This window comes from Miscanthus floridulus, chromosome 18, assembly GCF_019320115.1.
Source record: "Miscanthus floridulus cultivar M001 chromosome 18, ASM1932011v1, whole genome shotgun sequence".
NCBI lineage: Eukaryota > Viridiplantae > Streptophyta > Magnoliopsida > Poales > Poaceae > Miscanthus > Miscanthus floridulus.
The window spans coordinates 96,329,983-96,355,735 of record NC_089597.1 but is presented as its reverse complement, the minus strand read 5'-3'; the positions used below and the strand labels follow the sequence as shown (position 1 = coordinate 96,355,735).

Below are 25,753 nucleotides of genomic sequence, written 5' to 3'. Positions count from 1 at the left end.
CGGACGCTAAAACAGTGTTTTCCCAGCGTCCGATCAGATGGCGATCCATCATCCGATCGATCGAAGACGATAAAGGCAGCTTGCATCAAACTCTGACTGTGTCCGATCGGTGTTCACTGAACATGTCCAGTCATGATTCCAGGGGATTTGGACCTCTCTAGAATCGACCGAACGCTGGGTGGCAGCGTCCGATCGCTGCCACCGGAGCGTTCGGTCTATAGAAAACATGGAGGAATCGAGCTCTCTTCTCCGTTTCCTATTCTACTCCATAGGGGCCACTATAAATCACCGCGCACGTGGTTGACCTATCCTATTCTACATCGTCGCTGCGCCTGCTCGAGCCGTCGCGCCGCCGCTCGTGCCACCACGCCGTGCGCCACCGCCACCGCTGCCCGCGCTAAGCGTCGCCGCCGAGCTTCTCCACGCCGCGCCTGTGCCGCTGCTCGCGCCTCCGCGCTGTGCACCACCGTTGCCATGCCCCGCGACGTCGTCCCCGCGCCTTCCCTGCCCCGCAGCTGCACCGCTGTGCCCTACCCACGCCGCCTCACCAGCGCCGCCTCCATGCACCAGCGCCGCCATCCGATCCAAGTTAGAGTACCTACCATCTCAAGCAACAGAGCCACTTTCCTACTCGCCCGTGCCCTAATCCACTACCCTACATTGCATTGCTCGGCCACCACACTTCGCCGGAACCCTAATCACCTGTTGCCGACCCGGTGGTCCCCCGATCCGTTCCTCTTCTCGTCGTTTCGCCAGTTTGTCAGGTAGCAAGCCCTTGGTTCTGATTTCGCATCTAATTGCTTGCTTTCCTAGGGTTTTATATCTCTAGATGAATAATTAAAATTATTTGTATACCCTTTATTCTATCGTGCAGCGAGTCAGTGTCGTTGTGGTCCTATTTGCAGTTGTCAATCAACTCGGGGCCAAGCTCGCGAGTATAGATTGAGGCCAAGCCTCAGAAGTGACAGTTGGTAGTTGATCTTCGTCAGCGGCAGTTGTTCTTTTCAGATCCATCAGATGGCTCGTGTCAAGAATGTTGGAGGTGGTCCCGGTGATGAGGATTCGAGGCCCCCGCCTCGCCAGCCTACAGATCCAAAAGGCAAGGCAACGAAGAAGCTTGCAACAAAGAAGCGAAAGTATCCAGATGTAGATACAACTAGAGCAGCCGTAGTTGCAGCAGTAGCAGAGCGTGCAGAGGCAGGAGGTGCTAGGAGTGGAGTCTAGATCGCAGATCAGTGCTCTCCATCTACAAGAGCTGCACTAGAGCAGGTTGAGCGCCGCCATGGTGGTCTAGCTAGGACTATTATGGTTGCGGGACGGCGAGTTGTCTTGGATGAGAGTCAGCCTTAGGGGGAGTCACAACAGGAGCCACAACCAGCAGAGCAGACTCAGAAGGGAGAGAAGGCCGTGGAGACAGAGCAGGCACCTGAGCCACAGCTTCGCCGCTCTAGTCGTACCCGTGCTCTAGTCACTCCAAGGTCAGAGACACAGCGGAGGGGTTCACGCCCATCGCCTAGACCACAGGGTCCGCCTCTAGTGACCCACTTAGAGTAGTTTAGGACTTTATTTTTCCTTTGGCCGTACTATTAAGGGGAGTATGGACGGGTAGCTTGACCTAGGTGAGTCTAGTGGGTTAGGTGTGGTGCACACTTGCTAAACCTTTCAGCGAGTCCGACAACGGAGGCAGTGACGCCGCCTCGCTCTGCTCTCCCGACGCCGGTAGCGGTGGCCTCGTCGCCGAGAAGCTCCCGGCGCTGGCGCTGGCCGTGCTCTGCGTGACGTTCTCCAGCTCAGTCGAGAGAGTTCCAGCAAGGCAGACCAGCAGGTAGCAGAGAGTTCAGTGAGCAGGGAGCGGCCCCGTGTGGCCCGATGGGTGCAGGGACGCCTGGAGGCGGCGCAGGCGGCCGTTGCTGGAGGACGGGCGCTTCAGTGCGCTCGTTGGCATTGCGTACGTGGACAGCCACTTGACACCGCCTGGGTTGTTTAGGACCTACGTTGACCGAATTAAATAGATTGGGGAGCTAAGAGTGCGATTTCATAGTTTGGGGATCCAGACGAAATCAGCCCAATACTTTAAGGACTGATCATGTAATTTACTCTTTGTATTATTTCAGAAATCTGTCTACAAAACACTAAAGAAACGTGGTCGTTCATTGACCTCAGGTAAAAAACAATAAAATTTGGAAATACCTTTCATGATAAATCAAGTGAATTTTATCTTACCCTATTTAACTACTTAAATATTTATGTTGATAAAATTTAAAATGATTGACTAGTAGAGTTTGGCAATGCTTAGTAGTAACTTCTGTTCCTTATTGCTTACTGACATTTGTTGTCATTGTCCAGACTTAACCTATTTCTGTCTACAAATTTGGGAGCTTTCCATTACACATCGGTTCAGTAAATTTATTTATCTATACTATAGTATAAAGAGCGTGCAAGCCGCCGAGTTCCGCCTCTCTCACAAAGCACCGCTACCGGCGCGCGATGGGTTTTCGGTGAACAGTAACGGATTTTCTGTGAACAGTAACGGGTTTTTATGAACAGTGACGGGTTACTACAAACAGTACTTTATCCATTAATAAACAGTACGAACCTGTTTTTTTAGGCGCAATACAAACCTTTTTTTTCCCACTATTACCCGCGCAAAGCGCGGGGTTACCTGCTAGTTTATACTTATTATTTCAGTTTTTAGTAGGGTCTAAAAATATAATTTTAGTAGCTTAGCAACCAGGTCATCCAAAGTCAAACGCAGACCCGCCGATCAACTGCGAAGTCCTCGTCAGGCTCCTACCCGAATCTCGAGACCCGCTTACTTCGCTCTTAAACAAAACACAGAGACCCGTTTACCCGCAAGTTCGTTCGTTACCTTCCGCACTGGTACTGTCTTCTCCTTCCCTCGCCCCTTCTTCCCTCCACTCGCGATCTCGCGCCCTCCTTCCCTCAGCTCCGCTCCTTCCGCCTCTCGGACGGGCGAGCGGCCGCCCGAGCGGCCACTCACGCTCACTGCCCCCAACTACGCCCCACCGGCGCCGGAACCTACGACGTCGCAATGGTAACTTCCTCTCGCCACCAGCTACCTGCGCGCCTGCTGGCCGGTCTGGTCCGGCCTGCAGTCCGCTTCGCGAAAAACGCTAGATCCCGATGCGACCTTGCACTTCACGTCCCGCTGGATCGCATTGATGCTTTCCGAGCCGAGATCCGCGGCCGAACCTGTGGGTTGGTGCGTGGATCTGGGGCTCGGACGTGTTACGTGCTATGCGTGTGCTGACTTGTGTCGTCTTCTGTGTGTTTGTTTTTATTGATCGTTGTTGGCGCGGATGATGACGCAGCCGCTCCGGTTAGAGATCAAGGTAATTTCGAGAATACCCGGCTGAATCCGGTTAATTTGGCCGTGCCTTTTGTTGTCAATGTTGAGGTCGTTTCTTTAATGGTGATTTGTATTTTGCTTCATCAGAGGAAGCTCGCGCAGAGGTCGGAGAGGGTCAAGTCCGTGGACTTGCATTCCACGGAACCATGGTAAATTTGCTGGTGCCTTTTGTCTTGGCTAATTGCTGCAATAATTTACTGTGCATTTGAGCGTCCCGAGTGTTGGATTTGCGGAATAATGGGCTTCTGTTCGGTGCAGGATCATGTCAAGTCTTTATTCTGGCAGCGTCTGCATCTGGAACTACCAGACTCAGGTAGGAAGCCCGTATCCTTTTTGAGTTATACTTTTCACCAACTAGTTAATATGACATTGTTTGTTAATTTCCATGAGTGCATATTTGTTATGTACAACCTGTTTGTGGAATACGATATATGACTTGTCAAATGCTAGGCTGCAACCTAAGATCAATGTATTGTCAGCTCTTACCCTTCATATGTGCAGAGTACGAATATTATGAAAGTGAATAATTTTGTTGTGATGTGTCAATAATAATGAATTGTCATGTCATGGTTGGGAATTCTTAATACAAGCATATCAGAGTTTTTAAATATGTTACATGTCGTACACTGCCTAATTAATAAGAATGCACCTGTATCTGTGGGTCTAATGACTGTAGTAATTGTTCACCTTAAGATGATTAATTCCATGCTCGGAGATTGTGAGGAAGTTCTGAAGAGCAGGTAAAGACTAATAATCAAGGAGAGAAACAGAGACATAAAATCTATTATATATTCGATTCTGTAGCAACTTATCAGTTATCATAGATGTAAAAATGTGTGCAAAACCAACTCAGCTGGAGTAGGTGGATCAAGTTGAGATGTTTGGTTTGAGCGTTTTAGTGCTTTAATGAGTGCCGAATGGGCCAATTTGTTAATCTAGTGTTAACATAGGATACAACTTGTCACAACTAATGGGTATTGAGGAAATTCTTAGGTGTCTGTGAGTTCAGTAGAGACTGGGCCATGTCCACTGACCTTTTGCGGTGATCATACTACCTCTACTGCTGAGTGACAGTGATGTGATGAATTGGAGTGGAAAGGACTGTGAAGTAGAATACTATGTGATTACATGTGATGGTTAGGCCATCCACCAAAGCAGAGGTGGGCTTGTCAAGGAAAACAGGCCACATTGTACATAGTTTTTCTGTGGTTACATTGCCCACTGGAAATGGGGTTCCGTTACCCACTGGCACTGTCTAATTCCAGTCTTTTCTTACAGCTGGCAATCTGAAAGATTTATACAGTTTTGTACAGCTGATGTAAAATTTGATCTGATTAATTCTGTGTTATTTTGTTACCAGACAATGGTGAAATCTTTTGAAGTCAGTGAGTTACCAGGTTGCTTTCTCACTCTACTTACATGTTTTTTTTCCTTAATCAGGCAGTAGAATGTGTATCATTATATTAAGAGATGAAAAGGAGTCTAAGAAGACTCAAACAAGCCCATTACTGTTTACACTCTTCTGTATGCATTTGTGTGGTTGTGCCATTATGCTCATGTAACCATGTTAATTGCAGTTCGTTCGGCTAAATTTATTGCACGGAAGCAATGGGTTGTGGCCGGTGCCGATGACATGTTCATCTGTGTGTATAACTATAATACCATGGATAAGGTCAAGTTGTTCGAAGCTCATACTGATTACATCAGGTGTGTGGCTGTTCATCCGACCCTGCCGTATGTATTGTCATCATCAGATGACATGCTTATAAAGCTTTGGGACTGGGATAAGGGTTGGATGTGTACTCAAATTTTTGAGGGCCACTCTCACTATGTCATGCAAGTCACATTTAACCCCAAGGACACAAATACTTTTGCTAGTGCTTCTCTTGATCGTACTGTAAAGGTATACCCATGTATGTTTCATTTTGTTTAAATGATAATGTACTAATTTCTCACTTTCCTCTTTCCTAGTGTTAACAAGCAATTTTCTGCACTTGAAATTTCTAGATTTGGAGTCTTGGTTCTCCTGATCCTAACTTCACATTGGATGGTCATTCAAAAGGTGTCAATTGTGTTGATTACTTCACTGGTGGTGATCGGCCATATCTAATTACAGGCTCTGACGATCAAACTGCAAAGGTATGACATGTTCATTTGCACATATGAGCATTTTGGACATTGTTACTGATCGGTTAACTTCAATTAGGTTTGGGATTATCAAACAAAGAGCTGTGTTCAAACACTTGAAGGACATGCACATAATGTCTCTGCTGTATGTTTCCATCCTGAGCTTCCAATAATAATGACAGGTTCAGAGGATGGAACTGTTCGCCTATGGCACTCCACTACCTACAGGTTCTTATGCTATTTCTGTTCTAGTCTGTGGTCTTGTGACATTCTGTCTTTGTGTTTACATCTTGATGTATGATGTACGTGGTGGTCTTGTATATGTTTTTCTATGCAGAAGTTCTGCTAAACTGATTAAGTGATTATACCAACCAAAATCTCTCATGATCAGACCCATGGTAGTGCTATCATTAAAAACAAGCCAGCGTGATACTGCATCTAATCTGATTGGAAAAAAACTGTCCTGTAACGACCATGGGTTGCAGTTATAATTTCTCAGCTGAGTTGAAAGCTGTAACTGATTATTTAAAAATTCAAGTGGACTTTAGTTTTTAAAAATGAAAACAGTTGATCTATAGTTACAAACATGGATTCAAGTTTTCGGTTTGTAAAATTTCCAGATATTCACGGGTGACAGTAATCAATCTGCTGATGACTGCCCATATAACTGTTCGATTTTCTTTGATTTCTAGATTTCCCTGATTATGTGTTTTCCCCCTCTAAATTGTATCTCAAGCAACTTACCTTGCTACGCACATCCCAGTTCATACAGTTTTTTTTTTAATATGGGAGGGAGGGAGGGGTTTGGGTTTTGCTATGTATTTTAAGGATTCTTTTGTTGGGGAGTGAATGTCATGGTCTCGTGGTGACGCTATGTGATCTTCGACCTCCTGTTATGATTTTCCATGCTATTTGACATAAGGCATAATAAAAAAGGGCGTACCCAGTGTAGAGAGCTCCCGCTCTGTGCGGGGTCTAGGGAAGGGTGTCAGTGGCAAGCCTTACCGTCGCCTGTGCAATGCGAGGAGACCGCGACTCGAACCCGGGACCTTCCGGTCACAGGCGGTAAGACTCTACCGCTTGCACCAGGCCCGCCCTTCGACATAAGGCATAATACTAGCAAAATTATTAGTTGTTGCTTGTTGCTTGTGATTTGATCACAAAGTTACTCATTAATAGCATAACCTTCTGTTTGTGACAGACCTTGAAGCTTTTACTCTTTTTAGGCTATGAGTTTAACTTTTCTTTTCATAGAAACTTGGTAGTAACATTGTGGTTGACTGGTTGGTTCTATTGTCTTGCAGGCTTGAGAATACACTTAACTATGGCCTTGAACGAGTTTGGGCATTAGGTTACATGAAGGGCTCACGAAGGTATTAAAAAAAACTTAGTTTCTTGATTTCTCCAAATTTCTCAGTGTTTTCTTGAATGTATCAATTCCTGCAGAGTTGTCATTGGATATGATGAAGGAACAATAATGATTAAGATTGGCCGTGAAAAACCTGTTGCTAGTATGGATATCAGTGGTAAAATCATATGGGCCAAACATAACGAAATTCAAACTGTCAATATCAAGGCAGTCGGTGCGGATGTTGAGGTTATCTTTGTAAACCGTGCCATCCTTTTGATAATGGTTAATTCCATATTCTGATTTATAATACTCTTAATTTTCTTCATATGTTAGATTGCAGATGGAGAACGTCTGCCATTGGCTGTGAAGGAGCTAGGAAGTTGTGACCTTTACCCACAAGTAGGTTTATGTTTGATATTAAGTGGATGCCTTGTTTAAATAGCACTCTGTTGCTTCATGTTACAGTATGTATAGACAAATAAAGGCACTTCCTACAGTTCTGCATGGTTTTGCCTTGCACTATGCGTGCTAAACTGCTAATAACACAATAAAGTGTGTCACTGCCTTGGTGACATTGAACGTTGTCAGTATCTTTCTATATTTTGTGTTTAGGCTCTTCTTTTCTCTTTTTGCTAGATGTTGCTTACACGCATTTCTCATTAGCAAGGTATATGTATCTGCTGGTTTCCTGAACTATCTCAATTAATTAATGATGAAAATCAGAGTTAATTGGCTAATTTCTAAATATTGCTTGACGGGGCTAAGAGTTATTTATATTATGCTTCTACTAACAAATATTGGATTTTTTTCTTTGTATGTGTAAACTCTTTTTTTTTCTTTTTATGGAAGGAAGAAAGCACCGGTTTGTGACAACTTAGTTCTAACTTATGCTAGGATAGTTTTTTTAACTAATCCTTTCTGTTCTTTCAGAGTTTACGGCACAATCCAAATGGGAGGTTTGTTGTTGTATGTGGAGATGGAGAGTACATTATCTACACAGCACTAGCATGGAGAAATAGATCCTTTGGGTCTGCTCTTGAAATTGTCTGGTCAACTGAAGGAGAGTATGCTGTAAGGGAAAGCACATCAAAAATAAAGATCTACAGTAAAAACTTTCAGGTTTGCTCTTTGTGTGACATGATTTATGAGTTGTTATTTTCATTCTTTTTTATGCTAGTTAATTTTCATCCCTATTCGAAATTTAGAACACTTAAACCTCGCTTCAGATACAGCAATAGTGTTCCAATGTTCTTGGCATTGTGTCTTGGGATTATTGAGCTTTATATGCTTCCATTTTTATTATACCTCAAGGGACTAGATACCATAGACTGCGACGCCATGTGTTACATGTTCGAAGAGAAACAATTTGGATGCTGTTGCTTTTTATAGTAATATATCCAAGGTTCAAATTAGCAAAGTTTATGGCTAGTTTTATTTTATGAAAACTATGCGCTTAAGAAGCAGCTACATCCATTTTTATCGACTGTAGCAAAAGTTGATTGTCAGTTTGGAACATCTTATTATATTGCTTATTAATGTCATATATACATAAATATGCTTCATTATTATTTGCATTTCCGATAACAGCAGCTGTAATTTCAGGAGAAGAAAAGTATAAGACCAGCATTCTCTGCAGAACGTATATATGGGGGAGTATTGCTTGCTATGTGTACAAATGATTTCATTTGTTTCTATGACTGGGCAGAGTGCAGGTTGATACATCGAATTGACGTGAACGTAAAAGTGAGTTGTTACTTTTGCTTCAGGAATGGATACCCATCATGTGTTTTTAGTTCTTTTTTGCCTTAATGACACTGGAATTGATTACTTGTGCCTGCTGCAGAATGTATATTGGGCTGACAGTGGTGATTTGGTAACAATAGCAAGCGATTCATCATTCTACATTTTGAAGTACAATGTGAGTTAATTTCATCACAAATTGCATATACTATAGATCACAGTTTTTTGTTGTGTTGGTTAAGCACTTCTTGTATTCTGCAACTGACAATGATATGCCTTGTTTATTATTTACTAACGCAACTGTAACTTGATAACATCTAGAGGGATCTAGTTTCTTCTCATCTAGATGGAGGGGCATCAGTTGGTGAGGAAGGTGTTGAAGATGCCTTTGAATTGCTTCACGAGATAAATGAACGTGTCCGTACTGGGTTATGGGTCGGAGACTGTTTTATATACAATAATTCTTCATGGCGCCTGAATTACTGCGTTGGAGGAGAGGTTAACACTTAATTTCACCATAATCTATAGCATCTTGTATGCATATCTGTTTTACTCCTGAGAGTGTTCGGTTTTTAGGTGCTGTCTATTTACCATCTCATGTGTTACAGGTTACTACAATGTTTCACTTGGATCGGCCTATGTATTTATTAGGATATCTCGCTAACCAAAGTCGTGTATATCTTGTTGACAAGGAGTTCAAGTAAGCAGCATGCGGCATACCTATTTCTAATCTTCCTTCATGATATGCTTTTGGGTTATGACAACAAATTTGTTTATTGCAGTGTGGTGGGTTATACTTTACTACTCAGTTTGATTGAGTACAAAACACTTGTGATGCGTGGGGATTTGGAACGAGCAAATACTGTTTTACCATCCATACCAAAGGAACAACACAACAGGTGCCAACCTGTTCGACTGTTCGGAAATTTTGTAGTGGATGTTAATTTAAACGTTTATGTGCCCCTGTGTTTATATGATTTACTTTTGGCTTGCAGTGTGGCACATTTTCTTGAATCACGTGGCATGTTGGAGGAAGCCCTTGATATAGCCACTGACCCTAATTACAGATTTGACCTGGCTGTGCAGCTTGGAAGCCTCGAAGTTGCAAAGGCATAGTGCAATTATACCACTTATCTCTTAACTGTTTAGGACACATCATCCAAGAAATTCTCCTTTTCTTAAGCGCACCCTGAGATATAGTTGCTTTGCAGGAAATTGCTATTGAGGCACGGAGTGAATCGAAGTGGAAGCAGTTGGGGGAACTTGCTATGTCCACTGGAAAGGTATTTGTGTCAAATTTTCATGCATGCGCAGATGTGCTTCACTTGATATGTTTTTTCCCCAAATTACTAGTATCTCTAGCTCTGACATTTGAGTTGTACTAGTTACTATGTACTTAGTAATTGTGATGGTTAGCTTGCAGCCTTAATAACATTTCTCAATTTTACAAATCTTGAGTCTTCTATCATAGTTTTCCATTAGATTGAGCTTGCTGCTTCCTCCTTGTCATATATTTGCCCTGTGGTTCTCTAGAGTGCAATCATTTGGACTTGAACAGCTACTTTACCTTCCTCTTTAGTGATATGATAAGCAGCTCTCATGCATATTTGAGATAAACTGCTACTTTATTGCATATACAATAACCGCAGCTCGAGATGGCAGAAGAATGTCTCCTTCAAGCTACAGACCTTAGTGGGTTATTGCTTCTATATTCATCACTTGGAGATGCTGAAGGGATAACAAAACTGGCATCAATGGCTAAAGAACTAGGAAAGAACAATGTTGCTTTCCTTTGCTTGTTTATGTTAGGCAAATTGGAAGAATGTCTTCAATTGTTGGTTGATAGGTTGGCTTCTGCAATTGAATGCATTTTGCCCTACTCAGTAACATCTTGTTTTGGACATTATATGTTGACAATTGGTCCTTCACTGTACAGTAATCGTATTCCAGAAGCAGCATTGATGGCACGATCTTACCTTCCAAGCAAAGTTTCTGATATTGTTTCAATATGGAAAAAGGACCTTCAAAAGGTATCTTCCTAATTAATTCTTTCTCTGCCCTTGTTCTTCCTTCCAATCACACTTCGCATTTTCCCATAAAGTGAAGACTTAATATGCTCTGTTTCTTATTCTCTTAAGCATAAATGGTCACCTCAATTTGTAAGAACATATTTCTGCATGGTACTCGTTTTTCTCTCTCTAATGTATCATTATGTTAAGAACAAGAGGGGCTTGGAGAAACCCTTACAACACCCACCACACTCACTCCTAGGCTTATAAAAAAAGACGTTCAGTGCTAGATCCATGGTACTCATTATGCATTAGCTTGGTATTGTTCTACGGGCTTCTGACTGGTGTTATAGCACTTCCTTTCTTCTGTCTATCACTGTAGAGCTATCACTAATATGAGTATTAGGAAATTAAGCTAATTGGTGGAATATTTTAACTGTTAATGGATGATTTCTTACTAACGTTTACCTTATTTATGGTGGTAACTTGTTGCATTGAGGTTGTTGAGAATGTAAGATTAGCTGTTAAAACAAAGCGATGATGTTAAGGTTTTAAAACAATATCTTACTTTATATACTCGTATATGTATCATGATGTCATGGTAGCACCGATTACCAGTATTCTAGATATCAAAGAAAAATTAGCTTTGGGTTCAAATTTAGAATTTTGGAGAAGCGGGATTGCATTGTTTTTGGAATGCTTAGAATGCAGGATTCTAATTTGTCTACTTCAAATAGGTCAGTATCAAGTTAAGATTCACCATGTAACACTGAATTCTTAGGCTGATGAATAGCATGTACCAACTTCGATCATACAAAACATCGATGTTTTTCCATAGCTTATTTATTGTGCCGATGTGTACACTCTGCTGCTGTTATTCAAGCTATTAGCAAGTGCTGTTTCATCACCTTTTTTTTGTGCCTTTTAAGGTGAACTCCAAAGCTGCAGAATCTCTGGCAGATCCTGCTGAGTACCCAAACCTGTTCGAGGACTGGCAGATTGCTCTCAATGTAGAAGCTACCATTGCTCCCAAGAGGTATTTGTTAGTCCTTATGGATTATATAGCTCAAATCAATTTATCAAGCTTTTAGTACCCTTCTATGATTTAAACAGGCAATCCATCAATATTGTGCAGTTTCAATAGAAACTGTATTCTGGCAATATTTGAGCAATGTTGTCTGAGAAAATATTCGGTGCAAAGTGCAAACCACTCCTTCGGTGCGATCATAAAAACCCCCTTGAAACACGTACCTTGAGGCTTGATTTTTTTTTTTTGAAACGATGCATATCCCTAGTGCATATATACATGTACATTGTTGCAAAAGTTGAGATTCAAATTCAATCTAGAAAAATTCATATGAAAATAACAAAATTCATGCGTATGTGCACTAGAAGACACAATTCCTGTGGTTTTGGTCTTCTAGTACATATGCACCTGAAATTTGTCATTTTCATGTAAACTTTTAGAAAACAATTTTGCATCATAAATTTTGTGACAGTGAACATTTGTAGATGCACTATGGATGGGCATCATTTCAAATTTTTTGAAAACTTCTAGGTATGTACATCAAGAGGGTTTTCACGATTGCACCAAATATTTTGCCATGTCCTGTACTTTTCTGATATTTGTTTTGATATGCATTTGTGCCTTCTTTGCTGTTAAGTAACACATTGGCACAAAATCATCTAGTTGGATTATTCTAATGCTGAACTGCAGGATTTGAAATAATGGCAGACACTGTAACATACTTCCTTCGTCCCAAAAAGAATGCAATTATACGTGCATTCTCGGTTAAAGTGCCTAAAGTTGGACTAAATATATAGATAAAATATTAATGGTTATTGTGCCAAATAAGTATATTATGAAAATATATTTCATGATGAATCCAATGGTTATCTATTTAGCCCGATAAATATGTGTAATTTTTTTTTATATAAATTTGGTCAAACTTGACATACTTTAACATAGTACTGTTTTAAATTGCATTCTTTTTGAGATAGAGGGAGTACCAATGTTCATAGGCTACTTTTTTTTTTTTGAAAAGATGTATTGTAGAATTAAATTCAATGTGAAATCTTCTTTGTTGTTAGAGTGCATTGAAGACAGATTTTAGGTTTGTCCTTTTCACTCCTACAAAATGACGCACACAATGCATCAACCATGGCACTAGAAACTAGATGGGGAAGGATACTCCCACCTGCCTTGGGACCTCTCCCCCATATTCCTCCATGGTCCCCTTGTATCCGGTGGCTTCAGTGTGGCCACGTCATCTTAGCCACTTACCTAGGGAGGGTCCATGAAGGTGATGCACCAACAGCAGCAGCAGTGAACCAAGCTATGGCTACTGCTGGAGTCTGGAGAGATAGATGGTAGGAGGAGCAATGAGAGAATATTTTTCCGAGTGATAAACTGAGACACTGAGCGCATTCATGTGGCATCTCAGTTAGGGCCAACATCAGTCACGGCGTGAGGTTTTGAGTGACCTTACCCCTTAAACTAGTTATGTTATTCATTTAAGGAATGCATATGTTTTATGACATGCATGCACCCACCTAGCAAATTTACCTGTGCTGCAATTTTCTCTGATATAACAAAGATTATGGGACCATTTGGATAAATGCGTTGTTGGACATGTAGTTTTAAAGACATACCTTTCATTTTAACTAGTATCCTGACAAGATCTTGTTTTGACTTCTGAAAAGGGGTGTCTACCCACCTGCTGAGGAGTACATGACTTATGCGGAGAGGTCCAGTGAGAGCCTTGTGGAAGTTTTCAAAAGTATGAATGTGGAAGAAGTACCAAGTGAGAATGAAGATCCTGCTCATGAGGTATTACATTTGGGTTGGTTACTAGCACAATTTGTGTGCTGGATTGGTTTCTGTCTTTTGATCGTCCCTTTGAACTCATAGGAACAGCTGGGATCAGCTCAGAAACATATGCATATATTTGCTGGTGCCTTAATATTATTTTTACCACAGTTGCTTCTATTGCTCTTCTACTTTCTTAAGTTACTGCATGATGCTGACACCAAATGAATTTCTACAGGTCATTGAGGATGAAGGAGTTGAGGAAAGTCAGGAGGATGCTGTTGAAGTTGAACCCGATGTTGTGAGGAAGTTCTGAAGAGCAGGTAAGACTAATAATCAAGGAGAGAAACAGAGACATAAAATCTATCATATATTCGATTCTGTAGCAACTTATCAGTTATCATAGATGTAAAAATGTGTGCAAAACCAACTCAGCTGGAGTAGGTGGATCAAGTTGAGATGTTTGGTTTGAGCGTTTAGTGCTTTAATGAGTGCCGAATGGGCCAATTTGTTAATCTAGTGTTAACATAGGATACAACTTGCCACAACTAATGGGTATTGAGGAAATTCTTAGTGGTTCGTCTGTGAGTTCAGTAGAGACTGGGCCATGTCCACTGACCTTTTGCGGTGATCATACTATCTCTACTGCTGAGTGACAGTGATGTGATGAATTGGAGTGGAAAGGACTGTGAAGTAGAATACTATGTGATTACTGTGATGGTTAGGCCATCCACCAAAGCAGAGGTGGGCTTGTCAAGGAAAACATGCCACATTGTACATAGTTTTTCTGTGGTTACATTGTCCCACTGGAAATGGGGTTCCGTTACCCACTGGCACTGTCTAATTCCAGTCTTTTCTTACAGCTGGCAATCTGAAAGATTTATACGGTTTTGTACAGCTGATGTAAAATTTGATCTGATTAATTCTGTGTTATTTTGTTACCAGACAATGGTGAAATCTTTTGAAGTCAGTGAGTTACCAGGTTGCTTTCTCACTCTACTTACATGTTTTTTCCTTAATCAGGCAGTAGAATGTGTATCATTATATTAAGAGATGAAAAGGAGTCTAAGAAGACTCAAACAAGCCCATTACTGTTTACACTCTTCTGTATGCATTTGTGTGGTTGTGCCATTATGCTCATGTAACCATGTTAATTGCAGTTCGTTCGGCTAAATTTATTGCACGGAAGCAATGGGTTGTGGCCGGTGCCGATGACATGTTCATCTGTGTGTATAACTATAATACCATGGATAAGGTCAAGTTGTTCGAAGCTCATACTGATTACATCAGGTGTGTGGCTGTTCATCCGACCCTGCCGTATGTATTGTCATCATCAGATGACATGCTTATAAAGCTTTGGGACTGGGATAAGGGTTGGATGTGTACTCAAATTTTTGAGGGCCACTCTCACTATGTCATGCAAGTCACATTTAACCCCAAGGACACAAATACTTTTGCTAGTGCTTCTCTTGATCGTACTGTAAAGGTATACCCATGTATGTTTCATTTTGTTTAAATGATAATGTACTAATTTCTCACTTTCCTCTTTCCTAGTGTTAACAAGCAATTTTCTGCACTTGAAATTTCTAGATTTGGAGTCTTGGTTCTCCTGATCCTAACTTCACATTGGATGGTCATTCAAAAGGTGTCAATTGTGTTGATTACTTCACTGGTGGTGATCGGCCATATCTAATTACAGGCTCTGACGATCAAACTGCAAAGGTATGACATGTTCATTTGCACATATGAGCATTTTGGACATTGTTACTGATCGGTTAACTTCAATTAGGTTTGGGATTATCAAACAAAGAGCTGTGTTCAAACACTTGAAGGACATGCACATAATGTCTCTGCTGTATGTTTCCATCCTGAGCTTCCAATAATAATGACAGGTTCAGAGGATGGAACTGTTCGCCTATGGCACTCCACTACCTACAGGTTCTTATGCTATTTCTGTTCTAGTCTGTGGTCTTGTGACATTCTGTCTTTGTGTTTACATCTTGATGTATGATGTACGTGGTGGTCTTGTATATGTTTTTCTATGCAGAAGTTCTGCTAAACTGATTAAGTGATTATACCAACCAAAATCTCTCATGATCAGACCCATGGTAGTGCTATCATTAAAAACAAGCCAGCGTGATACTGCATCTAATCTGATTGGAAAAAAACTGTCCTGTAACGACCATGGGTTGCAGTTATAATTTCTCAGCTGAGTTGAAAGCTGTAACTGATTATTTAAAAATTCAAGTGGACTTTAGTTTTTAAAAATGAAAACAGTTGATCTATAGTTACAAACATGGATTCAAGTTTTCGGTTTGTAAAATTTCCAGATATTCACGGGTGACAGTAATCAATCTGCTGATGACTGCCCATATAACTGTTCGATTTTCTTTGATTTCTAGATTTCCCTGATTATGTGTTTTCCCCCTCTAAATTGTATCTCAAGCAACTTACCTTGCTACGCACATCCCAGTTCATACAGTTTTTTTTTTAATATGGGAGGGAGGGAGGGGTTTGGGTTTTGCTATGTATTTTAAGGATTCTTTTGTTGGGGAGTGAATGTCATGGTCTCGTGGTGACGCTATGTGATCTTCGACCTCCTGTTATGATTTTCCATGCTATTTGACATAAGGCATAATAAAAAAGGGCGTACCCAGTGTAGAGAGCTCCCGCTCTGTGCGGGGTCTAGGGAAGGGTGTCAGTGGCAAGCCTTACCGTCGCCTGTGCAATGCGAGGAGACCGCGACTCGAACCCGGGACCTTCCGGTCACAGGCGGTAAGACTCTACCGCTTGCACCAGGCCCGCCCTTCGACATAAGGCATAATACTAGCAAAATTATTAGTTGTTGCTTGTTGCTTGTGATTTGATCACAAAGTTACTCATTAATAGCATAACCTTCTGTTTGTGACAGACCTTGAAGCTTTTACTCTTTTTAGGCTATGAGTTTAACTTTTCTTTTCATAGAAACTTGGTAGTAACATTGTGGTTGACTGGTTGGTTCTATTGTCTTGCAGGCTTGAGAATACACTTAACTATGGCCTTGAACGAGTTTGGGCATTAGGTTACATGAAGGGCTCACGAAGGTATTAAAAAAAACTTAGTTTCTTGATTTCTCCAAATTTCTCAGTGTTTTCTTGAATGTATCAATTCCTGCAGAGTTGTCATTGGATATGATGAAGGAACAATAATGATTAAGATTGGCCGTGAAAAACCTGTTGCTAGTATGGATATCAGTGGTAAAATCATATGGGCCAAACATAACGAAATTCAAACTGTCAATATCAAGGCAGTCGGTGCGGATGTTGAGGTTATCTTTGTAAACCGTGCCATCCTTTTGATAATGGTTAATTCCATATTCTGATTTATAATACTCTTAATTTTCTTCATATGTTAGATTGCAGATGGAGAACGTCTGCCATTGGCTGTGAAGGAGCTAGGAAGTTGTGACCTTTACCCACAAGTAGGTTTATGTTTGATATTAAGTGGATGCCTTGTTTAAATAGCACTCTGTTGCTTCATGTTACAGTATGTATAGACAAATAAAGGCACTTCCTACAGTTCTGCATGGTTTTGCCTTGCACTATGCGTGCTAAACTGCTAATAACACAATAAAGTGTGTCACTGCCTTGGTGACATTGAACGTTGTCAGTATCTTTCTATATTTTGTGTTTAGGCTCTTCTTTTCTCTTTTTGCTAGATGTTGCTTACACGCATTTCTCATTAGCAAGGTATATGTATCTGCTGGTTTCCTGAACTATCTCAATTAATTAATGATGAAAATCAGAGTTAATTGGCTAATTTCTAAATATTGCTTGACGGGGCTAAGAGTTATTTATATTATGCTTCTACTAACAAATATTGGATTTTTTTCTTTGTATGTGTAAACTCTTTTTTTTTTCTTTTTATGGAAGGAAGAAAGCACCGGTTTGTGACAACTTAGTTCTAACTTATGCTAGGATAGTTTTTTTAACTAATCCTTTCTGTTCTTTCAGAGTTTACGGCACAATCCAAATGGGAGGTTTGTTGTTGTATGTGGAGATGGAGAGTACATTATCTACACAGCACTAGCATGGAGAAATAGATCCTTTGGGTCTGCTCTTGAAATTGTCTGGTCAACTGAAGGAGAGTATGCTGTAAGGGAAAGCACATCAAAAATAAAGATCTACAGTAAAAACTTTCAGGTTTGCTCTTTGTGTGACATGATTTATGAGTTGTTATTTTCATTCTTTTTTATGCTAGTTAATTTTCATCCCTATTCGAAATTTAGAACACTTAAACCTCGCTTCAGATACAGCAATAGTGTTCCAATGTTCTTGGCATTGTGTCTTGGGATTATTGAGCTTATATGCTTCCATTTTTATTATACCTCAAGGGACTAGATACCATAGACTGCGACGCCATGTGTTACATGTTCGAAGAGAAACAATTTGGATGCTGTTGCTTTTTATAGTAATATATCCAAGGTTCAAATTAGCAAAGTTTATGGCTAGTTTTATTTTATGAAAACTATGCGCTTAAGAAGCAGCTACATCCATTTTTATCGACTGTAGCAAAAGTTGATTGTCAGTTTGGAACATCTTATTATATTGCTTATTAATGTCATATATACATAAATATGCTTCATTATTATTTGCATTTCCGATAACAGCAGCTGTAATTTCAGGAGAAGAAAAGTATAAGACCAGCATTCTCTGCAGAACGTATATATGGGGGAGTATTGCTTGCTATGTGTACAAATGATTTCATTTGTTTCTATGACTGGGCAGAGTGCAGGTTGATACATCGAATTGACGTGAACGTAAAAGTGAGTTGTTACTTTTGCTTCAGGAATGGATACCCATCATGTGTTTTTAGTTCTTTTTTGCCTTAATGACACTGGAATTGATTACTTGTGCCTGCTGCAGAATGTATATTGGGCTGACAGTGGTGATTTGGTAACAATAGCAAGCGATTCATCATTCTACATTTTGAAGTACAATGTGAGTTAATTTCATCACAAATTGCATATACTATAGATCACAGTTTTTTGTTGTGTTGGTTAAGCACTTCTTGTATTCTGCAACTGACAATGATATGCCTTGTTTATTATTTACTAACGCAACTGTAACTTGATAACATCTAGAGGGATCTAGTTTCTTCTCATCTAGATGGAGGGGCATCAGTTGGTGAGGAAGGTGTTGAAGATGCCTTTGAATTGCTTCACGAGATAAATGAACGTGTCCGTACTGGGTTATGGGTCGGAGACTGTTTTATATACAATAATTCTTCATGGCGCCTGAATTACTGCGTTGGAGGAGAGGTTAACACTTAATTTCACCATAATCTATAGCATCTTGTATGCATATCTGTTTTACTCCTGAGAGTGTTCGGTTTTTAGGTGCTGTCTATTTACCATCTCATGTGTTACAGGTTACTACAATGTTTCACTTGGATCGGCCTATGTATTTATTAGGATATCTCGCTAACCAAAGTCGTGTATATCTTGTTGACAAGGAGTTCAAGTAAGCAGCATGCGGCATACCTATTTCTAATCTTCCTTCATGATATGCTTTTGGGTTATGACAACAAATTTGTTTATTGCAGTGTGGTGGGTTATACTTTACTACTCAGTTTGATTGAGTACAAAACACTTGTGATGCGTGGGGATTTGGAACGAGCAAATACTGTTTTACCATCCATACCAAAGGAACAACACAACAGGTGCCAACCTGTTCGACTGTTCGGAAATTTTGTAGTGGATGTTAATTTAAACGTTTATGTGCCCCTGTGTTTATATGATTTACTTTTGGCTTGCAGTGTGGCACATTTTCTTGAATCACGTGGCATGTTGGAGGAAGCCCTTGATATAGCCACTGACCCTAATTACAGATTTGACCTGGCTGTGCAGCTTGGAAGCCTCGAAGTTGCAAAGGCATAGTGCAATTATACCACTTATCTCTTAACTGTTTAGGACACATCATCCAAGAAATTCTCCTTTTCTTAAGCGCACCCTGAGATATAGTTGCTTTGCAGGAAATTGCTATTGAGGCACGGAGTGAATCGAAGTGGAAGCAGTTGGGGGAACTTGCTATGTCCACTGGAAAGGTATTTGTGTCAAATTTTCATGCATGCGCAGATGTGCTTCACTTGATATGTTTTTTCCCCAAATTACTAGTATCTCTAGCTCTGACATTTGAGTTGTACTAGTTACTATGTACTTAGTAATTGTGATGGTTAGCTTGCAGCCTTAATAACATTTCTCAATTTTACAAATCTTGAGTCTTCTATCATAGTTTTCCATTAGATTGAGCTTGCTGCTTCCTCCTTGTCATATATTTGCCCTGTGGTTCTCTAGAGTGCAATCATTTGGACTTGAACAGCTACTTTACCTTCCTCTTTAGTGATATGATAAGCAGCTCTCATGCATATTTGAGATAAACTGCTACTTTATTGCATATACAATAACCGCAGCTCGAGATGGCAGAAGAATGTCTCCTTCAAGCTACAGACCTTAGTGGGTTATTGCTTCTATATTCATCACTTGGAGATGCTGAAGGGATAACAAAACTGGCATCAATGGCTAAAGAACTAGGAAAGAACAATGTTGCTTTCCTTTGCTTGTTTATGTTAGGCAAATTGGAAGAATGTCTTCAATTGTTGGTTGATAGGTTGGCTTCTGCAATTGAATGCATTTTGCCCTACTCAGTAACATCTTGTTTTGGACATTATATGTTGACAATTGGTCCTTCACTGTACAGTAATCGTATTCCAGAAGCAGCATTGATGGCACGATCTTACCTTCCAAGCAAAGTTTCTGATATTGTTTCAATATGGAAAAAGGACCTTCAAAAGGTATCTTCCTAATTAATTCTTTCTCTGCCCTTGTTCTTCCTTCCAATCACACTTCGCATTTTCCCATAAAGTGAAGACTTAATATGCTCTGTTTCTTATTCTCTTAAGCATAAATGGTCACCTCAATTTGTAAGAACATATTTCTGCATGGTACTCGTTTTTCTCTCTCTAATGTATCATTATGTTAAGAACAAGAGGGGCTTGGAGAAACCCTTACAACACCCACCACACTCACTCCTAGGCTTATAAAAAAAGACGTTCAGTGCTAGATCCATGGTACTCATTATGCATTAGCTTGGTATTGTTCTACGGGCTTCTGACTGGTGTTATAGCACTTCCTTTCTTCTGTCTATCACTGTAGAGCTATCACTAATATGAGTATTAGGAAATTAAGCTAATTGGTGGAATATTTTAACTGTTAATGGATGATTTCTTACTAACGTTTACCTTATTTATGGTGGTAACTTGTTGCATTGAGGTTGTTGAGAATGTAAGATTAGCTGTTAAAACAAAGCGATGATGTTAAGGTTTTAAAACAATATCTTACTTTATATACTCGTATATGTATCATGATGTCATGGTAGCACCGATTACCAGTATTCTAGATATCAAAGAAAAATTAGCTTTGGGTTCAAATTTAGAATTTTGGAGAAGCGGGATTGCATTGTTTTTGGAATGCTTAGAATGCAGGATTCTAATTTGTCTACTTCAAATAGGTCAGTATCAAGTTAAGATTCACCATGTAACACTGAATTCTTAGGCTGATGAATAGCATGTACCAACTTCGATCATACAAAACATCGATGTTTTTCCATAGCTTATTTATTGTGCCGATGTGTACACTCTGCTGCTGTTATTCAAGCTATTAGCAAGTGCTGTTTCATCACCTTTTTTTTGTGCCTTTTAAGGTGAACTCCAAAGCTGCAGAATCTCTGGCAGATCCTGCTGAGTACCCAAACCTGTTCGAGGACTGGCAGATTGCTCTCAATGTAGAAGCTACCATTGCTCCCAAGAGGTATTTGTTAGTCCTTATGGATTATATAGCTCAAATCAATTTATCAAGCTTTTAGTACCCTTCTATGATTTAAACAGGCAATCCATCAATATTGTGCAGTTTCAATAGAAACTGTATTCTGGCAATATTTGAGCAATGTTGTCTGAGAAAATATTCGGTGCAAAGTGCAAACCACTCCTTCGGTGCGATCATAAAAACCCCCCTTGAAACACGTACCTTGAGGCTTGATTTTTTTTTTTTGAAACGATGCATATCCCTAGTGCATATATACATGTACATTGTTGCAAAAGTTGAGATTCAAATTCAATCTAGAAAAATTCATATGAAAATAACAAAATTCATGCGTATGTGCACTAGAAGACACAATTCCTGTGGTTTTGGTCTTCTAGTACATATGCACCTGAAATTTGTCATTTTCATGTAAACTTTTAGAAAACAATTTTGCATCATAAATTTTGTGACAGTGAACATTTGTAGATGCACTATGGATGGGCATCATTTCAAATTTTTTGAAAACTTCTAGGTATGTACATCAAGAGGGTTTTCACGATTGCACCAAATATTTTGCCATGTCCTGTACTTTTCTGATATTTGTTTTGATATGCATTTGTGCCTTCTTTGCTGTTAAGTAACACATTGGCACAAAATCATCTAGTTGGATTATTCTAATGCTGAACTGCAGGATTTGAAATAATGGCAGACACTGTAACATACTTCCTTCGTCCCAAAAAGAATGCAATTATACGTGCATTCTCGGTTAAAGTGCCTAAAGTTGGACTAAATATATAGATAAAATATTAATGGTTATTAGTGCCAAATAAGTATATTATGAAAATATATTTCATGATGAATCCAATGGTATCTATTTAGCCCGATAAATATGTGTAATTTTTTTAATATAAATTTGGTCAAACTTGACATACTTTAACATAGTACTGTTTTAAATTGCATTCTTTTTGAGATAGAGGGAGTACCAATGTTCATAGGCTACTTTTTTTTTTGAAAAGATGTTATTGTAGAATTAAATTCAATGTGAAATCTTCTTTGTTGTTAGAGTGCATTGAAGACAGATTTTAGGTTTGTCCTTTCACTCCTACAAAATGACGCACACAATGCATCAACCATGGCACTAGAAACTAGATGGGGAAGGATACTCCCACCTGCCTTGGGACCTCTCCCCCATATTCCTCCATGGTCCCCTTGTATCCGGTGGCTTCAGTGTGGCCACGTCATCTTAGCCACTTACCTAGGGAGGGTCCATGAAGGTGATGCACCAACAGCAGCAGCAGTGAACCAAGCTATGGCTACTGCTGGAGTCTGGAGAGATAGATGGTAGGAGGAGCAATGAGAGAATATTTTTCCGAGTGATAAACTGAGACACTGAGCGCATTCATGTGGCATCTCAGTTAGGGCCAACATCAGTCACGGCGTGAGGTTTTGAGTGACCTTACCCCTTAAACTAGTTATGTTATTCATTTAAGGAATGCATATGTTTTATGACATGCATGCACCCACCTAGCAAATTTACCTGTGCTGCAATTTTCTCTGATATAACAAAGATTATGGGACCATTTGGATAAATGCGTTGTTGGACATGTAGTTTTAAAGACATACCTTTCATTTTAACTAGTATCCTGACAAGATCTTGTTTTGACTTCTGAAAAGGGGTGTCTACCCGCCTGCTGAGGAGTACATGACTTATGCGGAGAGGTCCAGTGAGAGCCTTGTGGAAGTTTTCAAAAGTATGAATGTGGAAGAAGTACCAAGTGAGAATGAAGATCCTGCTCATGAGGTATTACATTTGGGTTGGTTACTAGCACAATTTGTGTGCTGGATTGGTTTCTGTCTTTTGATCAGTCCCTTTGAACTCATAGGAACAGCTGGGATCAGCTCAGAAATATATGCATATATTTGCTGGTGCCTTAATATTATTTTTACCACAGTTGCTTCTATTGCTCTTCTACTTTCTTAAGTTACTGCATGATGCTGACACCAAATGAATTTCTACAGGTCATTGAGGATGAAGGAGTTGAGGAAAGTCAGGAGGATGCTGTTGAAGTTGAACCCGATGATTCAACAGATGGCGGTGTCCTTGTGAATGGGAATGATGGTGAGGAACACTGGGGTATGAACAATGAAGGAACTTTTCATTAGCATAAAAGCAGTAGTAGTGGAAGTGTACACTGTACAGTCCAATAATCTTTAGTCATCTCTTTTGATCCCATGCTCAACAAAAAATATATGTAGGTTAAGTATCCAGTGAATGGGTGCTAGTGTCTCTATTATACACACAGTAGTATCCTGTATCCCTTGCCCTCAGCTGTTATCACTAGAATGCCAGTATGTATGTGTTAGAAATCCTCTGGAACAAGACGAACGTGATAAAATACATGATATGAACATTCATAAACATCATCGTTAAGAACTGGCTACGACCGTAACTTAATTTATCTGCAGGGCTCACTATCAAGTATTAGGTATCTAGTGGATCTTAGGAAAAGGCTGTACCATTATCGTAATTGAAATCTTAGTATGACTTTCTGTTAGAAGGGAACTGTTCAATCATAGACTGCATGCACAAAAAAAGTTACCCCATTAGAAAGCTTAATTTTTACACAATGAATCATGTCATGTTTTGATGCTTTTATGTTAGACTCAGCAATTTGAATTGTCGATCTAAATTGTGTGGTTCATCTCAAAGCTGTTTTGACACCCAATAATTAACCTCTTATGACTCAATTACGGTCTTTCTTACTTTTTGCTCTTTGATTTTTTCTTTTCAGTGCTGACTCCTGACCAATAGTAGAGATATTACGACAACATTCTGCACCAGCAGATTAGTTGTTTTTCTGTAAAGGTAAGTACCATTATGTATATTCACAAGCGAAAGAAAAATTAAATGGTCAAAGACTACTGTGCTGCCCAAATCCTTGAACAAACCTATGTTGTATGTAATGTTTTCTAGGCCTAAGTAGTACATGTAATATTGTTCATGTTTGGCATGTAAAACAAAATATATGTCTGCGTGCCAGGGTAGACCATCAATTTTCCTAGTATATTTCGTGGGTTTAAACTTTCTTCTCACAATTGTAGGTTGCCACATGTTCAGACTCGATAGTCATGTAAAACAAGTTCCTCTCAAATTGTACAAGGCGATGTACGTGGTCTAGTATTGAGGTTACAGAAACAGTCCTGGATGGTAATTAGCATTTGGTCTAGATAACAAATTTTGCAATTCGATTCTTTTTGGGTGGGCACTGTAGATTTGTGGTATGTTATAGATTGTCTACCCTTGTATGTTTACCACATGATAAGATACTAACATTCTTTAAGGTTTGAATTTGTTCACCGACACATGGGCTGCGCCCTGCATAGCATGTGAAAGTTGTATTTTTTGGTCTAAACAAACTCTTGGTTTCCCCAGTTGTCGATAACTTGATCCTTGGTTTCTGCTATGTATTGTACTATACCTTCCGAATTGTAAGTTGTTTTGACTTTTTAGATGCACTGTTTTTACTACGTACTCCGTACTGTATTTAGATTCATAGTTATCTAGTTGTATAATAAAAGTATCTAGATAGAAAAGTTAAAGCAACTTACAATTTGGAATGAAGGGAGTAAACATAACACAATTTTGGCACTTACGAGTTATGACTCGTGTATTGATTTTCAGCGTTAACAGATCTTTCATTCAGCCTCTTCGCTGGTTGATTTCTGGATTGATTTAGGCTGGCTGGTGCTGATTTGTTGTGAGAGAAAAACACAGTTGGCTGGTTAATTTGATCTGACTGAAATCAACAAGCGAACAGGCTGATTGGCTATTATGTTGCTTGGCCAAGCAAAAACTGGCGTAGAATAAGCATCGTTATGCATTTCCTTCCACTGTGGCACTGTCCATGGATGAGAGCTCAGGCAAAGAACGCGTGTTGCCAATGGCCCTGTCGCACTAGGCCGATTGGCGTGACGTGGGAGCCTGTCGCGCCAGTGGCGTACTGGCGTGTCATCCACACCCACATCTGCACCAATCTTTCAGCGTGGCCTTGGCATCGTCGTCGGCGGCGCATGTGACACGATGGAGTTATCTAATCACACCACTACGCCTAACAAAAAAAAAAGGAATTTGTTTAGAAATATTATTTAAAAAGAGGTTAAGAAAATGTCGCGTGGCGTTTTGTTCCTTTGCGCATCCCTCACTCTAGAAAAAACAAATAACTGAGATGTCGGCAGCGTCCCTACGCTCGGCCATTGCACCAACAATAAATTATAGGTTCCGCTGCAATAGACGGACATGTTTACTGGTACTAATAAATCTTAACTAAGACACGTAGCACTCTTCCGGTGGATACTGGTGTCCGTCTCCTAGTACCAATAAGTCTAAATTAGCACTAGTACTAATAAGTCTTAATTAACACACGTAGCACTCTTTGGTGGAAACTGGTGTGAACACTCCTGTGTACATCAGAGAGTATCACACAAGAGAACAAAGTATATGTTGACAATT

At 40.0% G+C, this 25,753-nt stretch overlaps 2 protein-coding genes across 4 annotated transcripts; both read left to right on the top strand.

Annotated features, from left to right (window-relative positions):
• The first annotated feature begins 2,856 nt into the window (after nt 1-2,856).
• Nucleotides 2,857-13,722, top strand: LOC136524229 (coatomer subunit beta'-2-like). Its single transcript, XM_066517677.1, has 24 exons — nt 2,857-3,055; nt 3,333-3,353; nt 3,458-3,519; nt 3,629-3,683; nt 4,731-4,767; nt 4,948-5,273; nt 5,378-5,509; nt 5,577-5,725; nt 6,802-6,870; nt 6,944-7,094; nt 7,182-7,247; nt 7,779-7,967; nt 8,451-8,591; nt 8,692-8,766; nt 8,910-9,086; nt 9,197-9,288; nt 9,371-9,487; nt 9,584-9,698; nt 9,800-9,871; nt 10,238-10,434; nt 10,525-10,618; nt 11,527-11,633; nt 13,301-13,427; nt 13,645-13,722. Exons 1-24 carry the CDS (start codon nt 3,053-3,055, stop codon nt 13,720-13,722), a joined length of 2,652 nt encoding a protein of 883 aa, XP_066373774.1. The 5' UTR covers nt 2,857-3,052.
• Nucleotides 13,723-14,345: 623 nt separating this feature from the next.
• Nucleotides 14,346-24,753, top strand: LOC136520292 (coatomer subunit beta'-2-like). Of its 3 annotated transcripts, none has more exons than XM_066513745.1 (22): nt 14,346-14,388; nt 14,567-14,892; nt 14,997-15,128; nt 15,196-15,344; nt 16,421-16,489; nt 16,563-16,713; nt 16,801-16,866; nt 17,399-17,587; nt 18,070-18,210; nt 18,311-18,385; nt 18,529-18,705; nt 18,816-18,907; nt 18,990-19,106; nt 19,203-19,317; nt 19,419-19,490; nt 19,857-20,053; nt 20,144-20,237; nt 21,146-21,252; nt 22,918-23,044; nt 23,263-23,377; nt 24,036-24,109; nt 24,346-24,753. In XM_066513745.1, the coding sequence occupies exons 1-21, from the start codon at nt 14,355-14,357 to the stop codon at nt 24,053-24,055; spliced, it is 2,565 nt and encodes an 854-aa protein (XP_066369842.1). In that variant the 5' UTR covers nt 14,346-14,354; the 3' UTR covers nt 24,056-24,109; nt 24,346-24,753. The 3 variants fall into 3 exon arrangements, with proteins under 3 accessions (XP_066369842.1, XP_066369841.1, XP_066369843.1); XM_066513744.1 differs by having other exon boundaries at nt 14,350-14,388; nt 23,263-23,362; XM_066513746.1 differs by lacking the exons at nt 14,346-14,388; nt 14,567-14,892; nt 14,997-15,128; nt 15,196-15,344 and adding an exon at nt 15,951-16,181.
• The last annotated feature ends 1,000 nt before the right edge of the window (nt 24,754-25,753 follow it).

What these genes read in the sequence shown, in the direction of transcription:
- LOC136524229 (XM_066517677.1), top strand. An exon ending in GTTGTGACCTTTACCCACAA is followed by an intron (nt 7,248 to 7,778) that starts GTAGGTTTATGT and finishes CTGTTCTTTCAG; the next exon opens with AGTTTACGGCACAATCCAAA. An exon ending in GAAGCCTCGAAGTTGCAAAG is followed by an intron (nt 9,699 to 9,799) that starts GCATAGTGCAAT and finishes GTTGCTTTGCAG; the next exon opens with GAAATTGCTATTGAGGCACG.
- LOC136520292 (XM_066513745.1), top strand. Translation starts at nt 14,355, where the DNA reads ATGGTGAAATCTTTTGAAGTCAGTGAGTTACCAG. An exon ending in TGGCACTCCACTACCTACAG is followed by an intron (nt 15,345 to 16,420) that starts GTTCTTATGCTA and finishes ATTGTCTTGCAG; the next exon opens with GCTTGAGAATACACTTAACT. An exon ending in TTGCTATGTCCACTGGAAAG is followed by an intron (nt 19,491 to 19,856) that starts GTATTTGTGTCA and finishes CAATAACCGCAG; the next exon opens with CTCGAGATGGCAGAAGAATG.